A 25,407-nucleotide genomic window follows, 5' to 3' on the forward strand; every position below is an offset into this window, starting at 1 on the left:
AATCAAAACGCCCGCTGGTGGCGCTACGTAAAATATTTTTTGTTGTGAGTTTTTTGTTTGCGAGTGCGATCGACGTGTAAAGGGTAGGCCTCCTCTAGGCTAGCATAATAGTATTTACCAAATTTGTGCCTCACTAACCTGTAGCGTTGACTAAAAATGAGTTTTTGAATTTTTAAATGAACTTTTATAAACGAAATATGAAGAAGTACTATGCTGTGTTCGGTTCTCTCATATTTTGTGTTGGATTTCTTTCCATTTACATGATGCTAGACCAGACCTCGCTAGACACATTTGGCGGTGGAGCCATGTCTCAGGTAGGACGTACTTATAGGCCTAGCCCTAGAACACATTTTGTTTGCTAGTACTAGGGCCTATGCCTAGTAGTAGGCTAGTACTACTAGCCGGATGATCCCTACTAGCCTACTTACTAAGTAGGCCTAGCCTATGAAATCATATATTTATTATTACTGTGTGCTAAATAAACCATCCATCATAGGCCTAGGCTAGCTAGGCCTAGGATAGGCTTCATTAATTTAAAGTAATGTCAAAAGAGTGTGTGGGCCCATGATGGCCCTTTGCTGGACTATTATTTATGGTATATATAGCCTAGGCTACACCTAGTTTGGAAAAATGTTTTTGTAATTGTTAACAAATTAATAACAAAAAAGACCTTTTCTTTCAGAGAGAAATAAATGAGATTGGTGCTAAAATTAGTGATTTAGAATTCAGTTTGTCACGTCACAAAGATAGCATAAAAAATCTACGAGATGCATTGCGTGCCCTTGCGAAGGGTGACGATACATTCCAGGTGGATACTTTAGACCTAGGTGGCATTGACAATGTTCCAGTTAAGTTTACCAATCAGGCAGTGAAAGTCGATACTTACAGAAAAACAGAGAGAAAGCAGATAGACGTGAAGAAGCCAATTGATATTGATTATGGTGTAATGGATAAAGGTGATACGATCTATGCTCAAGTTGATAAAAATGAATGCACCTTTGCCAAAACGCCAAGTGGTAATACTGCAAACATCCAGGTAAAATAGAGTTAATCAGCATTATTAGACAGCTTTTGATTCGTGCCAACCTACTGTACGACCTATGCATATTGAGTCATTGGTTGGAAATTAAAAAAAAAATTCAACTGTGTTGAGCAATCAAGTGAGAACGCAAGTCCCAATGTCTCTACAATAAATTGACATGCTGTAAATAGGTCATAAGGTCATTGAAAATCAAAAGCTCTCTTATCATATGGGTTTGCAAAAAAAACCAAAAATTGTAATACAGTAATGCACTTGTCAATTGTATGACCCACTATACGACCCCCGGGAGAGGTGCGTCATTTGTCCGATGTGTGTCATACCTTTGAATACCATGACACACCCGTGCGTCAAAAATGTGACTTACCTTTAGGTGACCATGACGCACCCATTTTGACGCACTGTGACCATGTTGTTTATGATATGGTGGGTGGTAAAGTGACGGACATTGACACACCTTGTTCATTGATGTGACGTACCTTCTAGGTTTTTTGACGCACCCTTGCGTCAGTAATTATATGTAAATGACGCACCCATGACGCACCTCTCCCGGGGGTCGTATAGTGGGTCATACAATTGATAAGTGCATAATTGATTATCTATGGGTGTTAATTTCCAATATAATCTATAGTTTGAATTAAAATTGAATTGAATCCTAATTTTGTTATTTACACTTTAATTTACCTCAGATGCTGTCAATGCAGATCAATTAGCTGTAGTACCTTTTTACCTAATTGAATTACATTTTTTATTCTGATTTTGTTTTAGATGTTGGATGTGTTTGATAAAATTTCTTTTGACAACCCAAATGGAGGTGTTTGGAAGCAAGGCTTTGACATCAAGTATGATGAAAAGCATTGGAATGATGAACCGTTGAAAGTTTTTATTGTTCCACATTCTCACAATGATCCGGGTGAGTAAAGTGAGTGAGTGGCCGAGTGGTTAAGACAGTGGGACCGTAATTACGTAGCCATAACATCGGCAAGGGTTTGAGGCTCACTTGCTCCATGGTTCTGGTGGTAGAGTCTTCTCGGATTAAGACTATAAACTGTAGGTCCAGTGTTCACATCTAGCTCATGTGCACTTTAAAGAACCAAGTACATCTTTTGAGGCGAGTAGGGGGTTACCCCGCTGTACTAGTACATCACAGCCACTGATCATAACTGGCCCTCTGGGAGACCAGTCTTTGACTGAAGAGGTCGCCCAGTATAAATAAAATATTTCAATCAAATATTTCAAAGATATACCAACAATTATCCCCTATGAAAGCTATTGTAGGGAATATTTCACAATACAAACATCTGTTTTGATAACCATACTGTACATGATGAAAGAGTGTGCTAGTGAAGGGACTTTTTATTCTTGGAATTGCATATGGTTATAATGGCAATTTCATTTAACAAAAATTGTTAGATTATACATAAAAGGAATTATTAAAACAATATAAGTACTATAATATAAAAAAAATGGAAATTCAAATGCTTGTAAAAAATACCCCATTACTGTACATATAATGAATCGCAAAGTTGATTCAACATTAATTAAATTTAAAATATTGTATGTGAATTGTTTAAAAAGGATAAATCTAATTAAAATTATATTATTGCATCATATTTATATATATTTTTCATTGATTAGGTTGGATTAAAACACTGGATAAATATTTTCAAGACCAGACAGTGCATATACTTGATAACATGGTTGTAAAGTTACAGGAAAACCCTAAAATGACGTTTATGTGGTCAGAGATCTCATACCTATCTATGTGGTGGAAGAGAATTGATGAACAAAAGAAAGATATTACACGACGGTAAACATGTTTTACAGATATGCGTTCCTCCATATGTTTGATTAAGCATTCTGTATAGTATAACCTGCAACTTGATTTAAAGCCTGTTTTGCATTAGGCAAATTTATTCGCGCAAAGCACTGACTAGTATTAATATTTTATCTACTTTTTACGTTATGTGAACAATAGTTCAACCCATTGAATGTTTAAATGGCACGAATATATTTGCTAGTGGAAACCAGGCTTTAAGTTATAACCACTGAAAATATTTAATACATAATGCGACATATATTTTTCATGATGATCAGACCGCTGTGGACACCTTTTCAACAACAGTCTTTTCCCCTAAGGGTCACGTTGTGTCACCGGCAGCCAACTACGGCACCATTACGCCTGTCCACGACAGTGGCTTGTTAGTACACCTGGTAACCCCCTAAATCTAAGCTTTTTTACACAACAAACTAAGAAATGTAATGTTTTGTTGCAGCCTTATAAAAGAAGGTCGTCTTGAGATAACAACTGGAGGCTGGGTGATGAATGATGAGGCTAATACTCATTATTATGCTATGATAGATCAATTAATAGAAGGACACGAATGGTTAAATGATCATATTGGTAAGATAATTACATATTTACATTTGGCATCATCATCGTCACTTTCATATCCATTGTTGTTCTCACTTTTCAAATTCAAATTTAATTTTTCAAATTCACCTCCCTATAATAATTGCCTTATTACAATTATAATCATTAGTGTCTGCACATTCATAATATTTTTTTTTGATTTTCGCGTTGCTGTTCTATTGTTAGTCAACTGAAGCTATTGTTAATTGAAAGGCTTGTTACATAACCATTACACCAAACTCGCATACACATGCTTGTAGTGAAATTAGCCTAAATCACAAACAGCATTAAGACACACACAAATATATATATTTATTTTTTCCCGGAGAAATCTTATGTAGGAGAATTTTACAGTAGGCGGAGGTATGCACTCTCGGAGTGGCTTTCTAGTTTATAATTATAATAATCATATCTTTTTTCATTACTGTTGTCACCATTAATGTCAATACTGAACATTTACCCATATTGCTATATGAAATTATCTTCATTGTCAAATCATCATCTCAAAAGTTTAAAGCTGTGTTGTTATTTGTTACCAGGTGTAAAACCTAAGAATGGCTGGGCGATAGATCCATTTGGACTATCACCAACCATGGCTTACATTCTTCAGCGTATGGGCCTAGAAAATATGGTTATTCAGCGTGCCCATTACACTATAAAGAAGTACCTAGCAGCATCACAAAATTTGGAATTTATGTGGAGGCAAAACTGGGGTAAGTTTTAAATGAAGTTTTGAAGTGATTTCATTGAAATGCTTGTTTATATAAGTCTTTTTAGTCTTTTTTGTTTTGTTTAATCTTAAGCTCTTTCTACAAATATTATGTAACCAAATAATGTGATGTGCCCCCATATGGATGTGATGATGTCATATCACTACCATATTTAAGCATATCACTACCACCATATTTGGACACATCACACTTTTTTTTTGTCAAACTAGTTATATATATAGTGTATACAGAGCTTTATACAAAATGAAGACATAACGTGATCGAAATATAAGATGCTTATTTAATGTTCAATCCTGAATGCCTCTAGCAGTGCGTTAGCTGTTCAACATTATAAAAACTCTTCAATTTCATATTAAAACAATTCTTATTTTTCTATAGACCATGGTTCCAGCACTGATATGTTTACCCACTTGATGCCCTTCTACAGCTATGATGTTCCGCATACATGTGGACCAGACCCTAAGGTTTGCTGTCAATTTGACTTTAAGAGACTACCAGGGGGTCGCATCAGCTGCCCTTGGAAGGTACCACCAATACCAATTACACAAGCTAATGTGGAAGGAAGGTAACTCAACTATCATTTTTTTCATGTATGAAATGTAGTTCCGTTAACAGTGATTATATTCTTAAGCGCTGTCTACACTATCAAACTTTATGTGATAAAATGTGATGTGCCCATATATGGACATGATGATGTCATATCACTACCATATTTGGGCACATCACACTTTTTTTGTCAAACTAGTTTGATAGTGTAGACAGAGCTTTATAAAAGACTTTTATAGCCAAAAAGAGTGGCTTTTAAACCACATCTTCCAAAATTAGCAGATTTGCTGTTTAGTGAACCAAAAAGGGCTGAAAACAATAAGTTTATTCTATTTTAATTTTATAGGGCCAGAATTTTACTGGATCAGTATCGTAAAAAGTCGATGCTTTATCGTTCCAAAGTTGTGCTAATTCCTCTGGGTGATGATTTCCGATATGATAAAACAGTGGAATGGGACAACCAGTACAGTAACTACATGAAACTGATGGACCATATGAATGGAAGAAAAGATTGGCATGTTGAGGTAATCTATAATTATCTTCTTTGCAGAATGGATTTCTATAAATAGCTTTAGTGAGTTCTATCTGTCGAAACCTCGACTAAGAAATACCGGAATGGTGTCCGGCGGGGGATAGTTTATTACCATTAGTTAGGGTCTAATGTAAAGCACCTAGAGGGGTCAGTGATCCATTGGGCGCTATATAAATATTGTTTATTATTATTTATTATTAATTATTCAAAACACTCAATACTAATAGATTTATTGATTATGTCTTGACAATTCATGAATATTCAAATAAGATCAACCACTCATTTAATCGATGTCGAAAATGAAGTGTTCTACCATTTTGGAATAGCTTTTACAGTAGCCTTCAGTTCCTTTTGTTCTATTTGATTTTACTGTATATAATTCAATGATTTTCTGATGGTAGTTTGTAGTAGTAAAAGATAGTCAACTTTAGTGTAAAAATATTACAATTTCGAGATATGTTTTGTACCTTAGTAGAATCATTAAATAATACAAAGTGATAAATATTTATTTACATGTTATTTTCTTAATATAACTACATTTGTTCATTATGTTATTGTGTGGTTTTTTGATTTCATTTCAGGCTAAGTTTGGAACTTTAGATGACTATTTTAAAGCCTTATTTAAAACTATGCATACCGAACGAGGCAACCTACCGCAGGGATTTCCAGTCCTGAGCGGCGACTTTTTTACGTATTCAGACCGAGATGACCACTACTGGAGTGGATACTTCACATCTAGACCATTCTATAAAAATCTTGACAGGGTATTAGAATCTCATTTAAGGTATAAACAATTACAATTGTTTACTAATAAACGTAAATAATGTTGTAAATAAGTCATAATGACTTTTGTATTTTACCAAAGCATTGTATTGTAGAGTCTATTGTTTTCATTTTTCTTTCTTTATTAGGGCTGCAGAAATTATATATTCTGTTGCTGCTGCAACTGCTCGTCAACATGATTCTACGACATTCCCATACAATGAACTCATCCAGATGCTGCATACTGGACGGCAAAACCTAGGATTATTCCAACATCACGATGGAATCACGGGAACAGCTAAAGATCACGTTGTAGTTGATTATGGTATCAAGTATGTCTATAAATTAATTATTACATCTTAACAAACCCTGGTGCCCATCTGATATATCTTTTATTAAATAAGGTCGCAATGTACCAGAGGTTTTTAATTCTGAATCTGCCAAACATGAAACTCTAATCCCATTTCTATAATGCTCACATGCATAATTTGGCTACTTATAATTTGTAGTTGATTGTTATATGCAAATTGTTGTCTTGTAGTTTACATTTACATTTTTTTTATTCCATATATATTTTTTTATTAGAGCCAATCTTGGCAGATCTTGGACTCTGTAAATTAATAATTGTAAAAATTGTAAACTATCATTAGCTACAATTTAATTTTGAGGTATCACAATATACTGTACATCTACAACCTAATCTAAAGCTCTGTCTACACTATCAAAGTTTATGTGACAAAAATGTGATGTATATATGGACATGATGATGTCATACCACTACCATATTTAGGTATATGACTACCATATATGGCAAACTACAGTAATTTGATAGTGTAGACACAGCTTAACAAAAAGTGTGTATGCTAAAATTAAAACATGTATTTTCTTTTAGGTTGTTAGCTGCTATTGATAATTCAAGACGAGTGATGATGGAATGTATTCTGTTCTTGTTGACAGATGATAAGAAAGTTTTTGCTAGAGACATCAATTTCTTTGATGTTGTAAGTTGATTATTATTATTTTTAATTAAATTCAATGTTCATACTTGTCATTGTGAAAATCATACAATTTTACTAAAACATTGTCTGTGCCACCTGGAGAGAAACATACAAGAGGAAGTTTGTTTTTTTATTTGACACCATTTATACAATCATTTTGCTTTACTGTGACATTTATAAAGCATGTTAATGATTGTTTTTTTCAGGATGAAGAGCGCCATTCTCATGATTCTCTACCCGATAAGAAAGTAGTTAAAGTTATGAAAGAAGCTCCAAGGTAAAAGTAAACTATTTTAACAATTTGCACTTCATATATCTTTGTTTATAATAAAGTAAATGAAATTAATTTACTCATAGATTGTTTGTAAGATATCAATTGTGCTACAGTCAAATCTCAATACTAGCCACCCTGGCCTAAAATGAACAAATATTGGCATGGCTGCAATCAAACATTTATCAAAGGAACTGGGTGGGACTATAGCAAATATTAGTCTCTGAAATAGGTAGTATTTAAAATGTGAGTGGCAAACACTGTACAAATGCATTTAAACTGTAACTATAATTTATTTTCTATTTTGTTGATATTGATGTTGATAACTTAGAATAATTTTGATATTTTTTTTTCCGTTCTGTTTTAACTTCGTATGTGACAAGCACCATTATTTCCCCTTGTTGATGAAATAAAGTTCTTATCTTATAATCTCTTTATTTTGTATATAGCATCATCATTCTGTATAATTCAATTGCTCAAGAACGTGTGGAATTGGTTCGAATCCATGTATCAGCTCCAAATGTACAAGTACAAGACTCACAGGATGAGGTGGTAGCCAGCCAGACTAATCTGGTTTGGACCAGTAAAGAAGATTCATCAAACGATGTCTATGAAGTAGGTTATATTTAAACATTTTAATTGAGGATAAAGATTAAGTTTTTCTATAACGTTTCTCTTTTACTCTTTAAACGAATGTTTAAACCAATCATAATGATATTGTTGGTTTGTTTTTATTTCGAATTCATACATCATACATATTTAAAAAGAGGTCGATACATAAATAACAAACAACTAATTTTTAAAAATTTTTCTTTGTTTAGCTTGTGTTTCTGGTTCAATTGTCTCCTCTTGGTTTGAAACGTTTCACCGTACATGATATGAAGGAAGATGTCTCTGAAAAACATTCTTTCTCAAAAGTTGAAATTCATTATGCTAATGATAATTACAATGGTCAAAGGTGAGTGCCTAAATTACAATTATATTTTGTAATACTGTTTGAAAATAATTTTATGCAAGTCTCCAGAATAGAATTTATAATGATAATCTATCTGTGGTTCACACTACAATAACTAATACCCTTTCAATGCCTAACAAAACTCTGAAGTATACACACAATGAGGCATCAACACTGGCATTTTGTATGGTATAACATATATAACTTATTACGCATTGCTTAGTAAAACACTTATAATAAGTGTTTTACTAAGCAATGTGAGAGGTGTATTAATTTATCACCCACATACTTTTTGTCTTTATAGGGGTCCATTTGAGGTTACTTCTAATAATGGAGCCGAAGACTTCACTATTGAGAACGCTAGGATTACAGCTAAATTTACAGGCAGCACTGGACTACTCAAGGTAAATAAAAATAAGATATGGACAACTCTCTCAACACCTTTGAACTGGCATAATAATTCTTTAATTCCGAATGTGTTTTTAGTGGTATGAAAGTATTTGGGATCTTTTTGAGTCTGGTTTTGAGAGAATTTCTGGTTTTGTGAGAATTTCTAGTTTTTAGAGAATCTCTGGCTTTTAGAGAACCCCTGGGTTTTGGCGTATCCGGTATTGGGAGAGTCAACTGGAGTTATAACTATCAAAACAGTACACACAAAAGTGCCTCTATACCGATACACATACATAAAGGCAGTTAGGATGAGGAAATATTCTGTCCAAGTATCATGTCAATAACAATTATGAATTAATAGACTTTGAAGCCATTGCTGAATATGATGTCATCCTTTTTTCTGCAGAGCAGCATCCAAACCACTCTATAACAAACCTTACAATTTGATTTACCTTGTTTCAGTCTATAACCACAAAGACAGATTTGAAAGAGACAAGTACTGAAGTGCAGTTTGTGACCTACGGAACAACTATTAAGAAAGATAAGAGTGGCGCGTATTTGTTTATGCCGGATGGAGATGCTCAGGTAACTAAATTATACCTTTAAATTCAATACTAACGTTGGCTAGTAAAATTAGGTTTGGGGTACATCATGTGTTTTTTCAAAAATAAAGTAAAATTGACAATGTTTCAATTCTAACCTCGATTTAAAATAAATTTATTTCTCTAAAAAATCTTCTGTATTAATAATAATATACAGTAACCAATATCTTGTGAAAAAAGCACCTGTAAGCAAAGTTGAATTGTCTGGTACTCCAAGCAACCTAGTAAATTAATATGCTCATCCCCTGAACTGATTCTTGACAAGCAACTTTACTTGCTAAGTATTACCTCACAAGATAATTGTAGCAATACAAACCTAGTAAATTTGGCTACTGAAGAATGCTTTTGTGGTAAAATGGAAGATGCATGTCACCTGTCATTAATAATTATTTACCTTGAACAATTTTGTTTAGCTTTGTATTATACTTCTTCTTTTAATTATTTACCTTTCTTGTATAACTTGTTATTAGCTTTTTATTATACCCATACATCTTCTATTGTTGTCATCAGATTGAATTAACTGGTTGTAGCGTAGTGTATTCACATGTTTTTTATGAATTTTGTTTCTTCCTCCAGCCATTGCAGACTGACCGGCCATTCATACGTGTTATTCGTGGTCAATTATTATCAGAGGTCCATGTTATCATTGATAAAGTCTCGCACATCGTTAGACTTCCAAAATCTGCTGGTAAGCCGTTCATCTATTACTGTAAAACCATATTTTGTTTTCCACCAACAGAACCCAAAGATTGTGGAATAGTTAATATTTTTATAACATATACTCCCTTTCTTATAGGTGTGGATGGATGCAGTTTGGAGATTGAAAATATAGTTGATATTCGATCTGTTAGAAATCGTGAATTAGTCATGAGGTTAAAGTCGGGAATAGAAAATGAGGACAAAATCTTCTACACAGACTTAAATGGATTTCAGGTAATTATTTTGTAACTAAACTCCACTCCTTTCCATTCGAATTGAGAACTGATTTTGGGTCGTGACTGAATAATTATGTAATAATTGATATACAGTATATATGAAATATTATCATCATTATAATTGTATAATTTATTTTATTTACCCAAATCATATATCACTTTTTTAATTCTTAGGTTCAAAAAAGAAAAACGTTATCAAAGCTTCCAATACAAGGCAATTTTTATCCAATGGTAAGCATGGCATACGTAGAGGACAAAACATCACGGCTTACTTTACACTCTGGCCAAACCCTGGCTTCAGCAAGTCTTCAAAAAGGTAAGATATCCAACACTAGCCAACACTGAATATAGAACCAATGTGCATATGTTCTAGTTTATTGTTTGTTACAGCAGTTGGTACTATCTAGTTGAGATAGAAAATTGAAATTCTGGATTACCTTGGATATGACAATTCAAAGAGTTTGTTTTTATAGGTTGGCTAGAGGTGATTATGGACAGAAGACTAATGCAAGATGACAATAGAGGGCTCCAACAAGGTGTAACAGATAACAAGCGAACTCTAAATAAATTTCGACTTTTATTAGAAAGGCGGGAGAAAGGAGACACAGCTGTAAGTCTTTTGTATTAATTAATATCAGGTGACCTGGTAAATGTTCCACTAATCTAAGTGCATATCAAGTAAACATGCTAATATGTTTCTCACTCTGGCGAGTGATGATGAGAGGCCTTTATGTATTGAAAGCCATAACTTTTTATTTATGTAATGATGTCTAAATTTTATTATCTTGCTTTAAATGTCTTAAGATAATATATGAAATTGTTTTTAATGTATTAAGCATGCAACATTTTATTCATCTTTCCTGTAATGTAAATCATGCCTACTTTTATCTTTTGAATTTCACAGAAAACCTCATATCCCGTGGGCTACCCATCCTTACTAAGTCATGCGACATCACTGATTACAAACCACCCAGTATATATTCACACTGCAATATCACAACATGCTAATGAAGCTAAGATATTACCAGAGTTTGAGATATTCCAGACCCCACTGCCGTGCGATATTCATTTATTAAATCTGAGGACGCGGGTAGATCAGACGAAGAGTGCGGTGACAGCGAGAGACGAGTCGTTAGTGATTTTACATCGGAGAGGTTTTGATTGTTCGTTCCCAGGCCCAGCTTTAATGTGTAACACAGATGAGGGAGAAGTAAGTAAAGTTGATATTAATAATATTTGTAAATGAAGGATTGTCAATTTACAATGCTGACACCTTTTGTCTAGTGTCTCCACCCCTACTTGCCTTTATATTTTTCTTTTGTTCTACTCTCCTTTGTTCCTCATGCGATTGCCTAATCTATTTTTTTAAATACTAAATAATAGATCCAGGGAATTGTTAAATAGTTAATTAACAACTCCCTGATAGATCTAACAACGTGTCCTCTTTAAATAAGGGTGTTCCCTGAATTTTTTCTTGTTTACTTTTACAAATTTCCGACCTAGGTGTTTTTTGAGAAGAAATGATATCATTCTCTAGTACAATATTGTTTCTAATTTTTTTTTTTTTTTTATGTTTAAATAACATAGTATAAAACGGACTCCAAATAATGAGAAGCAAGCCATGATTCAACATTTCAATCTTTATTTGATCATCATCAGGAATGAACAATAATTCCAAAGGCAGACAATTATAACTACAGTACTATTCATAAGTATGTAATGTTTAGTTGTAACTGCAATATAAAATATTATATTATCATAATACTACAATAAACTTTTTTTTTCAGGTCACAGTTAACCAACTTCTAAAGAGTTTACAAGTAACATATTTCAAACAAACTTCGCTGTCAGCTATGTACGATGGAGCTGAGCTAGCCCCAGATGCAAAAGTTACTATAGAACCGATGGAAATTAACACATACAAGGTCAAACTAGGTTGAGATATGCTAGCGTGGGTTTTAATTTTTGCCAAAATAGAATTGTTCTGTCACTGAACCAATTAATATTTGTTAAAAATCTATCAATGTGATATAAATAAATTTAAAGCCATATTCAAAGTGATATTTTTTTTCTACTGAAGCTAACTGGCATATAAAATATGTATTAGGATTTTAAAAAAACACAGCCTGAAGTTTTGCTGTTGTAGGAGTTATTATCCAAAAATCTAAGTTAAATTTACGTAATTTATTCACAAAACAACAATATATAAATAACTAAACAAATTCCATGACAAATAATAATGAATGATTATTTTTTGTTAAAATTATTTTTTTCTCTTTTTTTTTATACATTATGCAAGGCTAAATTTTACGCTAATAATGCATATTGATTGCAATTATTGTTACTTTTGTTTTCAGTTTGTGTGATTAAGTAAGAACTGTGAAAGATTTTAAAAAATAGATTTTCATAGATTTAAATTTACTATTTTGCATACTTTTGTTAAATTAATGTTGTAGGCCATTAAGGTTTTAAACTACTGTATGTGTTTTTAAGGATAAATTTGATTTAAGTACAGTCAACTCTTCCAACACATTTCAGCTAACCTAATGTCTGGTTTTCCAGCTGGTATTTTGAATGTGTTTTTAATGGTTAAAAACAAATTGCAAACTTTTGAACCCCAAGAAAAGTTTTGGGAGAGTTGACGGTTTTTATAGCGTCCAGTATCAGGACAGTTCACTGCATATATTTTTATAATACTGTATTGTGTTCCGCCCATGTTCGACCTTTAAGTAGTTTGATAATTGGCGATTAGAAACCAAAACACATTGCAGTAGGCACTATTATGGCTTTAAATATTTTATTTTATGGATTTAGTTATTTAAATATTTACTTTTTTTGGTTTCTTTTCATAAAATGTTTACGTTTGATAGGTGTGATTATAAAGACAAAATTAGGTAATCTTATTTTAAATATGAAAGTGTAATTGCACAGAACCCAATAAGAATCATGTGCTGGAACCGAAGATAATTTTGAATACATGTTTTAAAAATTCATTGAGTTTAGGTTATTAAATAATTAGGTAACTAATAGTGATGGTGACAACTATTTTGTATGTAATCTTACTTTATGAATGTTACCTAGGTTTGAAAACAATAGCAAAATCAGTGTGCAATTTAGGCCTTAACAGTACAGAGATTTTGATATGCAATTAGAAATTTCTGGTGGATTCTAGGTCCTGGCAACGACACAATTTGTAGGGGTCATAGGTCATTGCAATCAAAATCTCCTTATTGGCTTTATGTGGTTTTCTGTATTTCCAGTAAATGTAAATCTAATATATCTTGAAAATATATACTTAAAGTAAAAGTATTCACCCCAATACATAACTGTATTGTGACTAAGTTCAAGATGTGTGTCTATTATTAAAATGCTCTATTTATAACTATTTTTAATTCACATACTTTGATAGTATAGGGGTCGTGGTAAGGCAATGTGTGATATCCAATAATGTCTTAATTAATTTATATATTTTAGAAAAAGAATTGTTTAAGAAAAAGGTCATTTTTTTGTATCATCTTGTTGATAAGCCATACCCCTTTATCTTAGTTTATTTCACCCATCTATTGGCTAGTGCAGAGTGATGTTGGGACCCCATACCCCAACTCTTTCCCTCAGTATGTAATACTCATTCATTGCATGATCAACCACTTATAATAAAAGCTAGTGTGTTTAATCTTCTGGTAATATTATACACGTAAAATGTAAATACATTAATATAAATTATTCTATGATTATTATTATTATTATCTAGTATGTGTAATCTCAGTATTATAAAAATAAATGCGTTATTTGTACTTAATTTAATTAATTTTATATGTTATATCTTTTTTAGGAATTAATTTACAGAATAATAGCTGAAATACATTCTTAATATATTTTATGTGGCATATCGCAACTCTATATACCATACTTATATGTTATTACCATACTGGTAATCTAGTAATGTGGCGTACTCGAGTATGGTATGGTAATTATTAATTAATTTTGATTTATTAGGGTCTGTTTTTTTTTCTCTTATGAACAATTATTATTACAGTGTGTGTACTGTATATATAAGATATATATTGTTATTTAAATATAATTATGTACAGACGTTCACTACTCAGTACTGGCAAACAATACACAAATCTTGAAATGAAAATAACATGTATATAAACTATATCTAGGATGTACATAGCAGGATGTATCTTTTTACGGAAAATTAAAATAAATCAACCTCAATTGACAAATCATATGCCTGCTGTTTGTATGAATCATATTGTATAATCAGATTATGTTCGTGACTAAAAAAAGTAAAAAAATGTCAATGATAATTGGTGGGGTGGGGGATGTAACAAACGTGGATTGTTATACAAAATTGTGCAGTAGGCCTATTTATTCACTATACAATACACAAATTCACTATACAATACACAATTTAACTTTATGAAGAAAAACCCACCAAATGTAGGTGGCGCACTCCATAAGGAGAATGTTTACGTTGATGATGAAAGCTTTTTGCTACGTTTGTGAATGAAAGGCGAACATTAAAATGACAGATAAGTTTAGGCTAGGGGTTGTTTAATTGTGTACGCTATTGCTATATACAGTAGCATTACTTTCTGTTTTATTTCTGTAAAAAGACTAATGATATTTTAGCAAAACTGTAAGATAAATCCTTCTTAGCTTAGGCCTAGCTGTTAGGCCGTCTTTTTGTGTTTCTGCAACATCGTCATCGCGAAAAGAATCGACTTTGACCCGCGATGTGATCCAGTGGCCTGCTAGCCTAGCCTAAAAAATACACACTGCTGGTTTCATCAAATGTAACAACGTATTTAATTTTATTTATCTTCTTCAACTTCAAGCCTTCGTAATCCAGGATCGGTCCCGTAATCCATAATATAGACCTATTTTAATTACTTATTTTTGACTTAAACTGAAATAAACGTTTTGAGATGGGAGTGAATAGCAGTAGCATTAGTGAACTTAGTACAAATGAAAGTTTAAAAATTCTTGCTGGAACTAAAGTAATCACAGAAGATGATCCATTTTGGAACAAACTATTGTCTTTTAAATTTCTGCCACCGCAAACAATTGCTGATGCACGACTTTTAGAAGAAGCTACAAACTCAATTTGTAAACATTTAAGTAAGTATATTTGTATTAAAGTTTTGTTTATTTGTGATGTGTTATATCGATATTCATTTTTCCCTTAGGGAAGGCCATTAATACTTAAATTAAACACCAAAACATTCAAATTATGTGTTTGTTCTTGTGTTTTTTTTCAGCAAACAATAACCCTCATACAGGCAACTTTTGTTCGTTAGTCAAGGTATTCTTAAGGAGAGCTGATGAACTCAAGACATCAACCCAGTGCAATGAGTAAGAATAACTATATTTATCAACTGTAAACCATTTATATCCCTAGCTCCACTCATTACAGATCATTAGATTATAGAATCTCAGATCCCCAGAATCGCAAATCATGAAAGAAAGCTATTGGCTCTAGTCTTTGTGGGTCGTAGTAGGTTGAGACTCCACTTCCACCCAGCCTAATACACCATAGCACCCATTCAAGAAACCTCTGGGTATATATGTATTCTGTATTTGTTCTCTGACCCACCCATCTCCATGCTTCATCCCTGCTGCATCCCTTCAAGTGTAAACAAAGTAAATGGTGTAATGAGCGATTTAAGAAATCACCTCCTACTATGGCTAGACTGTTAAATGAAGTTAATGTTTTGTAATGTTATTTTGATGATCTGCTTTTTCTGCTTTCTTGCTTTTTTTAATATTTTACCTGTTTTTATCATGATTGTATATTTATATTTCTAATATACGACTACGGTTTCAGCCATCGGCTGTTTGTGTCATTTGACTTTTTTTGAATAAAGATATATATATGTGAAATATTTATATCAGTAGCACTCATTTCAATAATTGGTTAATTAATACAAATTTCATTTCTTTTTTTATTCTACAGTTATTTGTTTACATGGCAAACTTACAATGCATTATTTATCATTCGCTCTGTTTGTAAGTATATGCTGGAGAACATCTCGGAAGGTAGAATAAAACAGCAATTCAGTGTTACCGTTCCAAAAGAGGGCGCTACAAGACCGAATGGTGAATCACAGTGCCTTCTTGAGGAATTCCTAAATGCAGTTATTAAAATTCTTATTGAAGTGCCAGTGTTGTAAGTATGACAAGAAACTACATTTAAACACTATTAAGGTTTTTTCCAATAATAGAAAATAAACCCATCAACACTGTTGGCTATTTTTTGAGAAATAAATTAAGTTTTCCTGTTTACCATTCAACAGATTGAAATGTTTGTGTTTTACTGACGTCTTTAAATATGTATTTATTTTGTGTTGTGTTTTTCTACAGAGATTTCACATACATGCTCCACCTAGAGGGCATAACACTGCTGTTAGTAATGCTTTCTCTTCAGATGTTCATACCTCGTGTCTCGCATGAAAGCATCATATACCAGTTACTGATGACATCATCGTGGTTAGTATAATACTAAATAACATGAAAGTTTAAAGCTCTGTCTCAAAATATTTAACAAAAAAATGTGATGTGCCCATATATGGACATGATGATGTCATATCACTACCATATTTAAGCATATCACTACCATATTTGGGCACATCACACTTTTTTTGTCAAACTAGTTTGATAGTGTAGACAGAGCTTGACAGAACACCATAACATTCAGTCCGATTCTTTTCTCTATTAATGATAAAGTAAAACCTATTTATTATATTCTGTTATATTTCTATACATAGTTCAAAGGATGCACATATCTTAATCAAGACATTGCTGGATCACTTCATCGAACAAAAATTATGTCCTGACTCTCCATTTGGAACTGACCAATCAGGAGGTGGCTTCTTGTCTGGTGTGACCTCTGCTGTTGCAAGTAAGTGAGACGGACCAAGCAAATTAATTTAAAGGGCTCAAAGCATAAATGTAGGCAGTCATGGATATAGTATGGAATAGATAATATTGTACGAATAATAACTTCAAAGTAGTATTAGTATAATTCTAAGAATATTTACATATTAAGTTTATTGCAATCCCCAAATAGACAGAAGGTTGTAAAACATTTTTAGAATTGTAGTGGAGCTGTAGCTTGGTGATTAACATGCTTGTCTTCCTATCCTAAAGCCTTGTCTACACTATTAAACTTTATGTGACAAAAAATTGTGATGTGCCCATATATGGACATGATGATGCCATATCACTACTATATTTGGCATATCACTACCATATTTGGCCACATCACATTTTTTTGGTCAAACTAGTTTGATAGTGTAGACAGAGAGCTTAAGGTACAGGGTTCAATCCTGACCTAGTGACAGGGTTGTAACTCATCACTCTTCCTAAGCTTCAAATGAGACTTTATAAGTATGATACATTATTGTTTATCCATCCTGTAAATGGCAAGTTTCATCTTGTTGGATGAGTACTGAAAAACTTCCTGGACATTATTTATTTATGCTGTATTGTTAGTCCTAATATCATAATTCCCATTTCTACAACTGCCCCTTTATGTAGTGAGTCTCTAATTTTTCTTTTTATATCATCTTAGGTGGTTTATGGACAGTGATGACATTAGGTTACGGTGCTCCAGCTGCTCAAGAGGAAAGTAAACCACTATTAGCCAATCAAAGCCTACTTCTGTTACTAGTATTAGGTAACCATGACGCCCATCATGGCGTTCAGAATCCATATCGTCATGCGTTGTGTACCTTTTCAAATTCACAAGGTAAAGTAAAATGCATTGTTACTATTTTTTTACTATTTTAATAGTCAAGTTATTTTAAAACTTGGTTTCCAACATTGTGAACACAACACAAGTGAATTGACCAATCAGAAAGTGACAGTTCTGGTGATCCATCGTGTCATGATTGGTGAAAGTACTTGTGGTGCGCTTACGTCCCTGAATTTCGTCCAAGTGAGAACCAATCTTATAAATAACTAAACTAAAATTATATGTTTCATAATAACATTGAATACATTTTTTTTTTCAGATGGTGGAGCAGCCAATAGCCTTACTGGTCATCTCCCACCATTCAAACTAAACTTTTCAAACTTGTATGAAGCTTTTTGTCGTAGATTTGACAGTGATCAAACAACGCTGTTATTTTATCTGTTATTACACCGAAACTCAAACTTTCGACAATGTGTGCTGTCAAAAACGAATATTGACAACCTAGTAAGTAAAACTACGGTTAAACTTTTTGTTTGACATTTAGTTGTGTTGTGCCATAATGCATAATATAATCATCAAGCCCTTACACAGAATGTGTACAAAGGGATTCTTATTTTCACAAAAAGGGGCATGCGAGCATAAGTTGGGGACCAAAGTCTGTAGAAAAGAGTTTTTTGTAAGATACAATTCTTTAGGCCTAGCCTTGTAGATAGATTTTCCCTGATTGTCCAAAGTGCTTTGAGCTAGGCCAGTCTGTTTGATAGCACTTTCAATGCTGGTTTCTAGATTGAAAATGGCACTTCAAAAAAAAGGGCGAACATGGATACTGGATACTGACTTGATCTGAAATAATAAAATGTATCAATGTTTGTTTTCAGGTCCTTCCTCTTTTAAAAATCTTGTACAATGCACCAGAGAGTAACTCGCATCACATCTACATGGCGCTGATTGTTCTTCTTATACTGAGTGAAGATGATGCTTTTAACAAATCAATTCACGAAGTTGTAAGTATATTATTTTGGAAATGTTGGATTAATGATCGTGGGTTCCAACCCAATGCTTGTCGCATTGTTTGTATCCTGAGGCAAGATACTTTACTTATGTTTGCCTCTCTCCACCCAGATGTACAAATGGGTACCTGGTAAGGTCAAGACACAACTTTACGCTGATTACTAGCTGCATTAATAAAATGTACAGCCCTTAACATTAGGTGCTGTATAAACTAGGATATTATTATTATATCAAGTTTTGTAACAGGTGGTCTGATTGTAAGGTGTCTGCAGAAGCAGAAGACAGATCCAACGTTAGGGGGACTTTCAGCCAAGGCCTGCTACCCTGCCCCTAAATGTTGGTAAATACAATGCAAATGATGGAACAGTAGGTTATGTTTAGCACTATTTTTAAGCCATCCACTCCCTATATTTACAAATCCAGGATGTGCCTCTGAATTTCAGTTTCACATTTGTCATTTAATTATAATTATAACAGTTTCTTTTAACATTTACATTTAGTGTTTTTTTTATTTCTTAACTTATTATTTAACTGTTGTTATTTAATTTGAAATTATATGAATATTCATGAGTCATCAGGTTATCTTTGTAATTTGGCTGGTAGTGTAAAAAGCATAATGAACATTTTGTTTTGCAGTCTGTGAAGACAGTGCCATGGTATACAGAGCGAGCAATATCAGAGACAACCCTTGGAGGCCTTATAGTATTAGTAGTCATACGCACCATACAATATAATATGACTAGAATGAGAGTAAGTATTCTAATCATATGGTGTATGCAGTAGAACACATATTAAGGGACCTTTGGGAAACAACAAAGCGTCCCCTTAATAGAGGTCCCTTTTTCCATCCATGTATTCAATGACAAATACTGTTGAATCACCTTTGTTGTAGTCTATATTGTATAGTGTATCTTTATTACAACTCTTTACTTGTTTATGTTTATTTTTACTTATATATATATATATTGTCATATATTTCTGCAAGGACCAAATAAATCTGAATCTGAGATGTCCCCTGAATAGGGGTTAGCCATAGTGTTAAAACATATATTACTTCTTGTTTGTTTAACAGGAAAGTATCACCTTAATAGGGTGTCTCAAAGTATAGGTTCTACTGTATGTGATCATATAACCAAGTTGAAATAATGTTTACCACTACTAGCAGAACAAAAAACTGTACAGTCAGTCTACTCTTTGAAATTTACTCACACGCGCATTCAAAATATACTTGTTTTTGTTTATTTTTAGGACAAGTACTTGCACACAAATTGTCTGGCTGCATTGGCCAACATGTCCTCACAGTTTCATTCCCTACATCCTTATGTTACTCAGAGAATTGTCAGGTATGGTAACAGGGGACCACCTTGTTAGAGCTCTGCTCATTTTGGTCTACTACTTTCAATCCTATTAATATTCATTCAGCTATTGTTTATGAAGTATGATAAATAAAGAGGTTAAAATATTGTATAATCATTTTAATATATAATATGATTGAGTAAGAGTAAATTACTAAATAAGCTTATTTTATATATACTACAGTTTGTTTGAGTTACTTAGCAAGAAACACGGCAAAATCATAGAACAGCTTTCAAATGGTTCGTCCACTGTGGCTACTAGCCACATGGACGAGCAAGACTATGTAAGTATATAATATTGTTATTAATAATATGAGCAGTTACATTAGTTATTAACATTGTGCAGCTGCTATGTCTACACTATCCAACTAGTTTGACAAAGTGTGATGTGCTCAAATATGGTAGTTATATGCCCAAATATGGTAGTGATATGACATCATCATCACATTTTTGTCACATAAAGTTTGATAGTGTAGATAGAGCTTTAGCTGTTAAATCATAACAGCTGTAGAATGGGTACTGCAGTAGGTCAAAGTTTGCACCAAACTATTTTATTGACATTTCTATTGGGTGGGCTAATTAATATTGCAATTACACAATATTAATTACTTTCTCCTTTTTTTTCTAGATGGCAGATTTAGCAGTTTTAGAAGAAGTATTGCGAATGGTGTTGGAGATTATCAATTCTTGCCTGACAAACACCATTCACCACAACCCTAACTTAGTATACACACTTCTCTACAAGAAACATTTATTTATGAGCTTTAAAACTAATTCCAAATTTCAAGACATTATACAGAATATTGACACGGTAAGATTCAAAGGTTGTAAAACAATATTTATTTATGTTTTACTGGGCTCAATGTTTGAAAAGCTTAACTACACTCTGACAAAAAAATGTGATGTGCCCATATATGGACACGATGATGTCATATCACTACCATATTTGTCTACAAATTTTTCAGTTATTGTTTAAAATTAGGTAAGCTCTACATAGGCTCATCAGGTTATATTGGTTAATGTATTGTTATACAGGTTATATATATATATACTTTTCTGGCTGTTTTACTTATCGTTTTGATTTAGCTTTTCGCTTTTTTTTTGTGTGAGATCCAGCCACTGATACCCACAGCATTGTCATTTTTTCAGTAATTTGCCTTTGGATTTATATATATATATATATATATATAATTTGAAACGATAAAGATGAGGAAATCTGTGAGAATGAGAAAAAGTCGCCCCAACCGAGACTCGAACTCGGACCGCCTGCTTGATATGCAGTTGTCCTAACCATTAGACCACTGGGGCTTTCATGGTATTGTTCGAACTCGATTGGATAGCGACTCTTTAACATTCTCGGCGTGGTACGGCGGAACAGCACTAGTCCTCAGTTGTACGCACGCACACCAGAGATCAAATTGATACGCCCTCATCTTACAGTATTTTTATTCACGAGGCGGGATCTCCGAAGAGATACTTTTATATATATCTGTGCCTGATTTGTTTGTTTATATATATATATATATAGACTACAGCTTAATATGAATTGTACTTGAAACAAACACTATGTTGATATAAATATATGTGGTGTGCCACAAACTTTATATCAACAACAAACACTATTAACATAACCAATAAAGTTCAGTTAAATTATTGAGGTCATCACCTATTTAACCCACTAAGCTAAATGCTGTAAACACAATTCGTAATGAACACACCCCACCACTCAAACCAAAACTAACACACACAAAAATATACAATCATTACTCCCTGACCTAATTAAAAGCAATCTATATTCTGATAAGAAACCAAAATTACCAAATAATGATTATGAAGATTAGAAAACATGGTAAACAAATTTGCAATTACTGAAATGAGTAGATTTCTTAATAGGGTTGTTTGTCATTGCAGGTGCTGTCATATTTCTCAGCTCGTTTGGACCAGCAATCAGACGGCAAAAACATGTCTGTTGATGAGGTATTGGATATCATAAGACAAGGCATGATGCTTTGGAATAAAGAAAGTTTAAGGGTAAGTTAGTACATACAAGAATAAAAAGCACATAACACAGTATTTTAATTGGTCAGATGTTTGCCCTGCTCTGCCATAATTGTAGTCATTTATCTTTACTTTTCTCCTTTCATAACTTTTCTCCTTTCATATACTTTGTATTTTTTATTAATAGCCATTCAAATGCCTTGTGTTTCACGGGTGGCCTTAGCTTAAGTGACCTTTTGTCCTATAAAGGCCTCCTTCCATGTTATACTATTTCATTTTAATCTCAAAGTTTTGATCAACTTGTTTTATTTTGTATATTATGGAAAATAAGTGAGTAGAGTAGAAGCAACTGTACTTTATATTAAGTATGGTTTTTAGTTAAGTGACAATTAACACAGATTTCTGAATTTACAATTATCAAATATTTATGTTCCTTTAAAGAAATTTCCAGATTTGAAGTTCAAATATGTAGAAGAGGAGGAACCGGAGGAATTTTTCCTGCCTTATGTGTGGTCGTTGGTGTATCATTCCTCCAACTTGTATTGGGATGCCGATCGTATTGAGCTGTTCAACCTTAATTCACAGTGATTGGTGGTGGTATTCTTCATTTTCAATTTTTATATAACCCAACAAGCTAGAAAATTATATTTGAATAGTGTGAAAGTGTGAAAATGCAGTTCTATATTGCATCATGCCCTGTAAAGCTTATTACTAACATTTTATTTTGTGACAAAAAGTTGATTTTATTCATGAGAATTTGAATTTTAAAGGAAGACACCTTTAAACAAAAATCTAGAGAAGGGTCACCTGTGTTTCTTTAATAGATGTGTAATTGGTTCCTCATTGTTAAGGGGTTTCCCTTAACAGAAATTGTAGTGAAAATATATTTCTCATTTTCCAGATGATAAAAAACTTGTTTTTGATTTTTCTTAATTCTATGCAGTCTTCTAACGAAAAAAGTTATAAAGATTGGTCCAATGTGTTAAATGTTATTGATAAACAAACAAAATTATCTGCATGTTAACTGACTAGATGAGTTAGACATAGTATCTCTTGAGTTCAAAAAGGTGTTTAATTCTCAGCTTCGATTTCTCCCAATAGCTTATTGTTTTTCGCACAGGACATGAATAGGCAAAAATATCTGAACCGTTCTAATTTTGTTTTTCCTCAATTCCAAATTGACTTGGTTGCTTGATAAACAGTAAACAGGCAGGTGGGAAGATGACGAGACAAGCTTTAAATTAGCCTGTTGTTACAGCTAATAGCATACAGCTACAGATTTCTTCCAAAGATTAATGGTTTTTACAAAATATGAGGCTACCAACTGGAATTGAAATCTATGTTATAACAATTGTAATTGTACTGGGAAAGTTTGAAAATGCCCTGTACTGATAATAAATTCAAATGAAATTATATTAATTAAAAAACATTGATACGTATCATGTTTTAAAAAAAAATTTCCTGGTCAAATGAATCTTAAAATACACTTTATACATCAGCTATTTGTGCTGACTTTAGTAAAATAAGAATTGTGATGTTGGGTTACTGGTTACACATTAACACACTACATAGAACCCCAAATGTTCTTACTGGATAAAGGTTGGGCGTAGTGTTTAAAACATGTCGCCTTAATTTTTAGGGGGTGTCCCAAAGAAGGAGTTCTACTGTATATTACTATAAAAAGCTGAACCTTGCATTTCTGACAAGTTAAATCCTGTGCAAGAAAAATAATAGTTTTTACATAAATACATACGTAATCTGCTTCTATGAAATAAAATACCCAAACACCAATCGATCAATTAATAATAAGATTTGTTAAGCGCACATATCTTAAATATATATAATTAATTATTTATTTACTATTATTATATATTGGGATTTAAAACATAGTAATACTTATTTTATGAGACTAGTGAGTTTCCAATCCCACCAAATGAGTATGTTATATAGAAATAATTGCACCCATTTTAATTTAGATTCCAACAATTGTTTGTTTTATGTTAAAATCGTATTACATTTTGTAATTACTGTATACGAAATTATAGGGGTGTTTTTTTTATTAGAGCTTTATCAATTTAAATTCGTCAAATTTTGTACAAATCAATAGATCAATTGGTAATTGGCACTTTTTATTTTAAATATATATTTAAGAGAACATTTGTATCAGCACTAACAATACATTGTATTTTAAAAGTATATAATACAGTATTTTAGTTATACTGTAGATCTTCACTTGCAGGTAATAGGTGTAAATATTATTTTGGGAAGGAAAAGATAAGATCAATTTTTTATTTTTGAACTAAATGATAATGGAATGTTGTTTCACATTATTAACTTATAGTTAGTTCTAAGTCAATTTAAAGTGAGTGATCAAAAAATAGAATATAGAATACATTTTAGAGTTGACACCTAGGTTGATATATTCCAATATATCTATTTTAATTTATTATGATTAAGTTAAGGAAAGGGACTACTTGATGCAACAATTACTACTTATCTGTACTTTAGTGGTGTTACTTGTTAACTTTCCAATATTTAAATATAGGCTTAATATCGTGTATTATATTATTACAGTTAAATCTGAGATCTACGTCTACCTGTGCCACACAATCTAATTCAGAATGTTCGTATTTCAGAGCATTGGTATCTGTATGTGTGATCATGGGTAGGCCTATTAAGATTGGACACTTGCATCCAAGATGTTGGTAGTCACAAATAAAATGAGGGTTTATAATTGGGATATGTCGATGTACCTATAAGGTTATTAATAAAGAAGAACAATCAGTAAATATTTAATCATTTTCATTAAAATATTAATTGGTGTTTTTTTTTCCTTTCTTCCTTTGAAATCATTTCTTTTCTTTTTTCCTCGTCTCTTGGGATCAGATTTCAATTTGCTAATTCATTTTAATCATTGCTCCTTTTATAATAACATTGGTATACATATTATTTTTTCTTTTACAGTACCTGTAGTATGTAGGTCTATACATTTCCCTTTGTGGCATATGTTTTCCTTTAAAGTAACATTCCACAGTGTTTTTTATCCATTCTCTGTTGGTTTATACTGTCACCTTCCTATCCGTCAACGATGTTATAAATTATAGAGGTTATATGGATGTTATTGGAAGAATCGTGAAAGTGACGCATCAAATAATAAGTTTATTTTC

General features: G+C 32.5%; 2 protein-coding genes across 2 annotated transcripts; both read left to right on the forward strand.

Moving 5' to 3' along the window:
- The first annotated feature begins 100 nt into the window (after nucleotides 1-100).
- LOC144841248 (alpha-mannosidase 2-like) lies at nucleotides 101-14,444 on the forward strand. Its single transcript, XM_078697512.1, has 22 exons — nucleotides 101-314; nucleotides 683-1,036; nucleotides 1,808-1,952; nucleotides 2,678-2,849; nucleotides 3,316-3,443; nucleotides 3,992-4,165; nucleotides 4,562-4,748; nucleotides 5,076-5,253; nucleotides 5,843-6,045; nucleotides 6,173-6,355; nucleotides 6,916-7,024; nucleotides 7,228-7,298; nucleotides 7,742-7,907; nucleotides 8,114-8,250; nucleotides 8,552-8,651; nucleotides 9,100-9,222; nucleotides 9,816-9,927; nucleotides 10,036-10,172; nucleotides 10,349-10,490; nucleotides 10,648-10,784; nucleotides 11,079-11,384; nucleotides 11,962-14,444. The coding sequence occupies exons 1-22, from the start codon at nucleotides 177-179 to the stop codon at nucleotides 12,112-12,114; spliced, it is 3,555 nt and encodes a 1,184-aa protein (XP_078553638.1). The 5' UTR covers nucleotides 101-176; the 3' UTR covers nucleotides 12,115-14,444.
- A 158-nt stretch (nucleotides 14,445-14,602) lies between these two features.
- On the forward strand, nucleotides 14,603-25,067 carry LOC144841257 (dymeclin-like). Its single transcript, XM_078697524.1, has 14 exons — nucleotides 14,603-15,301; nucleotides 15,442-15,535; nucleotides 16,137-16,349; nucleotides 16,544-16,669; nucleotides 16,948-17,081; nucleotides 17,754-17,930; nucleotides 18,196-18,380; nucleotides 18,755-18,880; nucleotides 19,524-19,637; nucleotides 20,136-20,230; nucleotides 20,427-20,526; nucleotides 20,871-21,053; nucleotides 22,154-22,273; nucleotides 22,682-25,067. The coding sequence occupies exons 1-14, from the start codon at nucleotides 15,109-15,111 to the stop codon at nucleotides 22,826-22,828; spliced, it is 2,007 nt and encodes a 668-aa protein (XP_078553650.1). The 5' UTR covers nucleotides 14,603-15,108; the 3' UTR covers nucleotides 22,829-25,067.
- The last annotated feature ends 340 nt before the right edge of the window (nucleotides 25,068-25,407 follow it).

Source organism: Antedon bifida, chromosome 1, assembly GCF_963402885.1.
Source record: "Antedon bifida chromosome 1, ecAntBifi1.1, whole genome shotgun sequence".
In the NCBI taxonomy this organism is placed as follows: domain Eukaryota; kingdom Metazoa; phylum Echinodermata; class Crinoidea; order Comatulida; family Antedonidae; genus Antedon; species Antedon bifida.

Coding starts and splice junctions, on each gene's coding strand:
- LOC144841248 (XM_078697512.1), top strand. CDS start 177: ATGAACTTTTATAAACGAAATATGAAGAAGTACTATGCTGTGTTCGGT. Junction 8,652..9,099: donor GCAGCACTGGACTACTCAAG/GTAAATAAAAAT, acceptor ACCTTGTTTCAG/TCTATAACCACAAAGACAGA. Junction 10,785..11,078: donor GGGAGAAAGGAGACACAGCT/GTAAGTCTTTTG, acceptor TGAATTTCACAG/AAAACCTCATATCCCGTGGG.
- LOC144841257 (XM_078697524.1), top strand. CDS start 15,109: ATGGGAGTGAATAGCAGTAGCATTAGTGAACTTAGTACAAATGAAAGT. Junction 17,931..18,195: donor TACCTTTTCAAATTCACAAG/GTAAAGTAAAAT, acceptor TTTTTTTTTCAG/ATGGTGGAGCAGCCAATAGC. Junction 18,381..18,754: donor AAACGAATATTGACAACCTA/GTAAGTAAAACT, acceptor GTTTGTTTTCAG/GTCCTTCCTCTTTTAAAAAT.